The sequence below is a fragment of the Sapajus apella genome, unplaced genomic scaffold (genome assembly GCF_009761245.1).
Source record: "Sapajus apella isolate SASKATOON/1434 unplaced genomic scaffold, GSC_monkey_1.0 scaffold98, whole genome shotgun sequence".
In the NCBI taxonomy this organism is placed as follows: Eukaryota; Metazoa; Chordata; class Mammalia; order Primates; family Cebidae; genus Sapajus; species Sapajus apella.
The window spans coordinates 7,859,478-7,866,992 of record NW_022437038.1 but is presented as its reverse complement, the minus strand read 5'-3'; the positions used below and the strand labels follow the sequence as shown (position 1 = coordinate 7,866,992).

At 43.7% G+C, this 7,515-nt stretch overlaps 1 protein-coding gene across 4 annotated transcripts; it reads right to left on the bottom strand.

Moving 5' to 3' along the window:
* Positions 1-1,461: 1,461 nt before the first annotated feature.
* Positions 1,462-3,535, bottom strand: TCEAL2 (transcription elongation factor A like 2). 4 transcript variants are annotated; one of them, XM_032257850.1, is made up of 3 exons: positions 3,375-3,535; positions 2,746-2,818; positions 1,462-2,369 (listed from the first exon to the last, which is right to left on the bottom strand). In XM_032257850.1, the coding sequence occupies exon 3, from the start codon at positions 2,345-2,347 to the stop codon at positions 1,658-1,660; it is 690 nt and encodes a 229-aa protein (XP_032113741.1). In that variant the 5' UTR covers positions 2,348-2,369; positions 2,746-2,818; positions 3,375-3,535; the 3' UTR covers positions 1,462-1,657. The 4 variants fall into 4 exon arrangements, with proteins under 4 accessions (XP_032113741.1, XP_032113743.1, XP_032113744.1 ...); XM_032257852.1 differs by having other exon boundaries at positions 1,462-2,374; positions 3,375-3,519; XM_032257853.1 differs by lacking the exon at positions 3,375-3,535 and adding an exon at positions 3,277-3,296 and having other exon boundaries at positions 1,462-2,374.
* Positions 3,536-7,515: the final 3,980 nt, after the last annotated feature.

Sequence of the window (7,515 nt, the reverse complement as noted above, 5' to 3'; positions counted from 1 at the left end):
TATATCTGATTTCATTTAAAAATATTGCAAGTCTTGACCTACCAAATTTATTTTAAACTCTGCTAATGTAGGAAGGTGAAACTTCAGTTTGACAAACACAGGTCTATTTAATAATCTGTGATGTGCATCCTATGAAGCACATGTATATATCCTTCTAGGCACATATATTATGAAAAGGTGGAATTGGGGAGGCTAAGAACTTCCTCATAAACCTTGCTTCTCAAACTTTAAGGTGCACAGGAATCACCTGCAGATCTTGTTAAAATCAGAAAAGGTTCTGATTCAGTAAGTCTGGGATGACCATCTGAGATTCTACATTTCTAACTGTCTTACAGGTGATGCTGATGCAGCTGGTCCATGGACCACTATTTGAGTAGCATTGCTCTAAAAATTACAAATGTGGGTAGGGTTGTTAAACTGGTAAGGTGGGACCTGGCAGGACTTTCCTACAAGAGAATTTCCTCTAAGGAAAGATGAGTCAAGCATACAAGGCACTGACAGATGAGAACAGATAAGTGTGTGCCACTCAAATTTTACCCCAGCCTCTATATCTGAATTTGGTGGAGAGATGGCTGTATGTAAACACTTACAAACCAACAAGCATAGAGATAACTGTTTCATTAAAAATCTGAAATTCCCCAGGGGCTGAAGCATCACTGAGGTGTTACTCTATTGGGCAAGTATAACTAAAGTGAGGAAAGGGACTTTATCCACATTTTCATAGTTGTCGTGGAATTGGGTGAGTAGGCTTGGCTCACTGGGGACTCCAGCGAAATCAACTGGGCCTGTTACCTTGAGAACTTCAGCCCATAAGCATCAATGGGAGCTTTAAGAAGATGTAAGATTTATGAGAAGGATCACAGTGCCCAGTGGACATGACATTGTCTAACAGAGGATGGCACCCACCTTTCAGTTTCCTAGACTTATTCCTGGATACAGGTAAGATATACCCTAGTCCTCTTTCAAGTGTCTGAGGGGTTATTTTTTCTCCTAGTGCAGGGGAGCAGGTAGATGTCAACCCAACACATATATTATGTACCTCATCCAACCCACTCAGCAGTTCTGAAAAATAGGGTATTATCTCCATTTGACAGAACAACACGACTGTCCATTAGAGCAATAGATCTGTAATAACCCCTTGTTGACTTCTCCAGATGAATCCCACAGGTAGGCAATGTGAGTTTTACCTATCATTTTAAGTTCTGACAACAAGAACTTTAAGCGTCTCTGCTGAATTTCGTAAGTTCACTGAACAGTTATTCTCATCACTTTTTACATACTGTGTTCCGATTTTTAAAAATATTTTACTGTTTTTGTAAGAAAAGTAATTTGTGTTATCTGGGCAAAGATAAATTAGTAGAAAGAAAGAAAACGAAGAAATGAAATAAACTGCTATCTCACAACTCAGAAAACTACTGTTAATCCTTCATGTATTTAACAAAAACAGACAGATTCTGTAGATGATATTATAAGCTGCTTTATTTGTCCAAGCATCATAACGTCTCTGCAATGCACATGTGTGAAAATCTGCTACTGAGACATAGAGCAAGCAAGCACTGGCAGTTGGGTCAAAAGGCTACTGGTAGCAGGAAGAACACCTGAAGCAAAGTATCACCACAGGTAAAACATATGACCTGACAAATGCCTGCCAGGGACACTACACATAAGGAATGTCTTCAGTGTCCCTTCGTGGGGCCCGGCAGCCACCCCTGAATTCCCTTGGACCCCTAGGATAGAAGGGGTCCTGTAAATTTCTTTGCATCCACAAAAACGCCCCCAACTTCTGTTTGCTTTTTCTCCTTTTATCCTCCACCCTAGCCATGTTGTCAAATTCTCTTATCATGTCCTCATTGCTGAAATTCATATCATGTATGGCTTCCTTATATTGCTTGAGGTAATGAGCCAACCCCTTGTTGGTTTTTCTTTTGGCTTTCCTGGGCACATCATCCTCAGCTGGGCGCTTTCCTGCAGCCCTTGTTTCACTGTCTGGCTCTCCCTCACTCCCTGGCTCTCCCTCACTGTCTGGCCCTCCTTCACCCTCTGCCCTTCCCCCTCTCTCTGGCTTTCTCTCTCTCTCTGATCCTCCCTCTATCTCTGCCTCTCCCTCCTTCTCTGACTTTCCTTCTTCTTTTGCCTTTTCCTTGCTCTCTGGCTTTCCTTTATCCTTTAACATTTCCTCATCTCCTGTCTTGCCCTTGTTTTCTGTCTTTCCCTCGTTTTCTAACTTCTCCTTGTCTTCCAGAGTACAAGCTACTTCTGACTTTCCCTCGTCCTGTGGCTGTTCTTCATTTTCCATCTTTCCTTGGTTCGAAGGCATTCCTTCATTTTCACTGTAGAGTTTTTCCATGTCGAGATTTCCCCTCCTTTTCCTGTCCTGGGAATGGGAGTGGAGGGAAGAGGAGACAAAGAGGAGACATGGGAGATTGAGGGTGTGGGGCGGAACGCAGGTCTGGACAGTACTTGTATCTCATCCCTGGTGAGGGTTCCCCTAAACTGGACTTGCCTCCAAGAGGGCCTTCTGCCCACCACGTAGCCCGCCACTCCTCCCACACACGTGAGCCAGCCATTGCCTGGCAGGTCCTGCCACCTCCTCTGCACTGGTTCAGCCTGGTAAGGTGCATGTTCATGTGGGTGGGGGATGGGCAGGGGCCCCAACTCAGCCATAGCGGGGCCCTCTACACTCTCAACCCTTGTCTGCCCCTGTCCATGCAACCCCCACTCCCCCTAACTCCCGCTTTCACGGACCTGTGGGGATTCTGGACAGGTTGCTCCTCCTTTTCAGGCCTTTCAGAGCGCTGGGAACAACAGATGCACAGACCTGCAAACAGACAGGAGACAGGAGTAGGGGCTGCGCGCTCAGCGGGCTCACAGGGACTCCCTTTCCTGAGTCCAGGCCCTGTTCACCCAACGTTTTCCTCCTCTACCTCCCCTGCACCCCAGCCGCCATTTCTTTATAGGCTTCGGGCACCAAACCAGGATGCCTTCCAAGCTTCGTTTGTCTCTGTGACCCCTTCTCCCAGAGGCAACCTGTACCAGTGCCATCCTGCTTTTGCGGAGGTCGGGTGTTTCCATGGGAGCAAATTGTGAGAGGGGGTTATTTCCAGAATATCTACGTTTCACTGTCGCACTGCAGGGTCGCTCCCCCCACCCGCATTTCCAGCACTAAAATGGAGTGGAGGGCTCAGTGCAAGGGGGCGGGCGTCGAGAGGGCGGGCCAGGCTTGCTTCGGGGGTTCTCACTATCCCTCTCCCACCCGCTCCACATCACCCTCCTCACCCTTCTCTCGGATCCCTTCTCCACCCCCTCCCACTCCTACTGCCAGGCACCTGCACCCCTGTCCCATGGTCAGCCGGCAGCCCGGCCTTCACACTGACCTGCAGGTACCCAGGATAGGCCTGTGCCTCCTCTTGCTCGCTGAAGCCCGCTGTCTGCTCCCCCGCTGCCCCAGCAGCTCAGACAGCTGGTTCTGCGCGGGCGCCAGGACCCGACCGCAGGGAGGGCGAGGGGGCTGGTGCCCACGTAGGCGCCAGGAGGGTCACGTGAGCGCCGCGTCAGCGGAGCTCGGCTCCCCCTTGCCTGTCCCACCTCACTATCCATCCCCTAGGGACCGAGAGGCTGGGGACGGTCGGGGTCGAGGTGCATTTGTGTAGCAAAATGGGGTCACAGAGAAGAAGAGGATGGAGTGCCGTTCTGATCCTAAGTGCTTTACCTGGCGCACCTTAAAGCATCCTCACAGGCATCTCTCTCTGATGCCCATTATCGCCAGGTGTGGCAGCCGATCAGAGAGGGTACCCGACTTTGCCAAGAGCGCTCAGCCCCAGAACTCCAGAGCCCACCTTCAAAACCGTCTCTGCCTGGCTCCAGAGGCTGGGGTGGTGGTGCCTGCCAGGAAGCTGAGTTGCCACCTTGAGTGGTGCTGTTCCTGGGGTTCTGTCCTGGGCCTCCTCTCTCCTCAGTCCTCAAATTGTCTCTCTCTGTTTGATCTCATTCATTTCCTGTAAACACCGATGACTCCCAGATGTATATCTCCAGGCTATTCCCCTCTCTGTGTCTCATCTCAACTGTCTATGGGACATCAGGGCTTGAGTGTCCCTGAGGGACCCCAAAGCCTGTGTAACCCAAATTGATTTCACCAGCTTCCTTCTTGTTGCCTCCGTTGGTCTCTCTCCACACTTGAAACTTATCTTACAACATTTGACCAGTTTTCATAGAGCGAGAATCTCAGACAGCTAGAAAAGAAAGCATTAAAACATTTTAAACATGAATTTCAGATGCACAAATTTATCATAACCCATGGATCACATCACACCCTTATCATTGATCCCTGCTTGTCCCTCTTCCTTCCCTTTTCTTTCTTGTCCTCTTATTTCCTTCCCTTCCCATCCTTCATCTTTTTTTCTTTCCTTTTCTTTCACATTGGTGAAACCACCACCCACAAAAACAAAAAATCACCAAATTTTTTAAGCTTCTCCTGTGTAGTGCCATATATATGTATATACACACATGTACATATTTATATACACATATGTGTAGGTGTATATGTGTGCACATGTGTGTATATAGTGTGTATTTTTGTACATAAATCTGGGCAACCAGTATTTTCATTTTGATTTCCAAAATATCATGATTACACCATTATAAATTATGTGTGTTACACAACCAATTCTGATTATATTTCTGCTACAAATCTTTCTTCATTCAGTAAAACCTTGATCTTCCTAGGATACTTTGCTCTATCAATATGTGTATTTGTCATTATCACCACATCACCAATAATTCTGTCCTCAATGTTGAATTTTTTTCTGAATTCTCGAGGCTACGTGTTTTCATTTCCTCCGTATAAACTTTCATAAAATTATTATAATTATTCAAGAATTTGATGAAAATAATATCAAATCATAGTTTTAAAGCTTTCTGTTTTAATCACCTAATAATAGTGATTTTTAAAACTGTCATCAGTAATTACTTGCTAAATTATTTTGCTAATTGTAGCTTACATATTGAATGACTATTACTCTTATTTTAAAACATGTACACAAAAGTGTGGAATCCAAAATTAGTATCATTAAGTTCAAAGAAATGTCATTTTATGTAAATTAAAAATCGGTTCACAAAATGAGAAGTCAACACAACTTTTGCATTTGCATATACTAAACTGACACATTGTTCCTCAGGTAATTACTAGTTTTGAAGAAGATGTTATAACAGTTCTCTTGATGCATAGTATATGTTGATAAACATATTTTTAAGTTAAATATTTGTCATCCACTTTTTTAGAAAAGTAACCATTACTAAACATACCATTCACTAGGGACCTTTTGTTTTTTATTGCAAAATTAAAGAATCATTCCCATAGATAAAATAAATATAGACATATATTAACACTATAAAACCACTAAGTGATACCAATACCTGGCAGAGACACACACAAAAGGGGAAACTTCAGGCCAATATCCTTAATCAACATGGATGCAAAAATCCTCAACAAAATACTGGCAAACTGAATACAGCAGCACACCAAAAAAGGTATCCACAATGATCAAATAGAGTCCATCTCCAGGATGCAAATTTGGTTCAATATACACAAATCAATAAATGTGATTCGTCACATAAACAGAGCTAAAAACAAAAGCCACATGATCATCTCAATAGATGCAGAAAAGGCTATGGATAAAATTCAACACCTGCTCACGCTAAAAACTCTCAATAAACTAGGTATTGAAGGAATGTACCTCAAATAATAAGAGCCATCTATGACAAACCTACAGCCAACATTATACTGAATGGACAGAAGCTGGAATCATTCCCCTTGAGAACCAGAATAAGATAAGGATGTCTCACACACTGCCAGACAAAACCATGGCAAAAATGGAAGTAAAAAGTGGAGATCTATGGCAGGCATAATAATTGTTTTCAAAGATATTTAGGTCTTAATGCCTGGAACCTGTGAATTTTACCTTATATGGCAGAAGGGGACTTGGCAGATGTCATTAAGCTAAGGATCTTAAGATAGGAAGATTACCAAGGATTATCCAGGAAGACCCTAAATGTAATAACAAGTATACTTATAAAAGGGAAACAGATATTTTACTACAGAAGAAGAAGGCAATGTGAAAACTGAAGCAAGATGTTACACTGCAGACTTTGAAGATGAAGGAAAAGGCCATGAGCCAAGAAAGGTAAAGAATGCAAATTCCAGAAGATGGAAATGTAAGAAAATAGAGTCTCTCCTAGAACCTCCAGAGGAAGCAAAGCTCTTCCAATATCTTTACTTCAGCCCAATAAAACTACTTTTGGACTTTGGACTTCCACAACTGTAAGAGAATTAACGTGTATCATCTTAAGCCAAGAAAATTGTTATTTGTCACAGCAGCCCTAAGAATTACAGGTTTCCTAACCCATTCTGGCTTATTTTAACATAAATATCAGTAGTAATATAACTTGGCAGGGGCCAAGTGGCAGCACTCAACCGTCAAAAGTAAGGTGGGCATAGTTACCATAATGGACAGCACAGGTAAAGCGGCAATCAGAGTAGTCTGACTCATGTAGAGCTCTGGCACTGGCTAATTAATCAATGTGTTCCTAGAAGTGAAATTGATAGGAAGCCTGCTGCATTCCTACTGAAATTAAACAAACAGAAAACTTCTAGGTCAAATGGACAAAAGACTAATTTAAATTATAGATACAGAATCACGGCCCCTCAATTTCTAGACTTGAGCCATTTTACAGACCCAGACCCCTTGAATGAAGGGGAGGCCAGGTCCCCTTGAGGAAGGACCTCACTACATTACTAACAATTTATGCAGTGAATCTTTCTCCCATCCTTTCCCAAGAAGACCTCTGGCCTTTTACCAGGGTAACTGTGCATTGGGGAAAGGGAAATGATCAGATATTTTGGGGACTACTGGACACTGGCTCTGAGCTGATGTTAATTTTTGGGGAACCAAAATGTCATCGTGGTCCTCCAGTTAAAATAGAGGCTTATGGAGGTTAGTTAATTAATGAGGTTTTAGCTCAGGTCTGACTAAATGCAGTGGGTCCTCAGACCCATTCTGTGGTCATTTCCCTAGTGCTAGAATGCATAATTGGCTTAGACACACTTAGCAGCTGGCAGAACCCCCATATTGGCTCCCTGACTGGTAGGATGAGAGCTATTATGGTGGGAAAGGCCAAATAGAAGCCATTAGATCTGCCTTTACCTAGAAAAATAGGAAACCAAAAACAATATCACCTCCCTAGAGGAATTGCGGAGATCAGTGCCACCATCAAAGTATTGAAACACACAGGAGTGGTGATTCCCACCACATTCCCATTCAACTCTCCCATTTGGCCTGTGCAGAAGACAGAGGAATCTTGGAGAATGACAGTGGATTATCGTAAGCTTAACCAAGTGGTGACTCCAATCGCATCTGCTGTACCAGATGTGGTTTCATTGCTTGAGCAAATTAACATGTAGCTAGTATGCATCCATTGACTTGGCAAATGCCTTTTTCTCTATTCCCACCAGAAGCAATT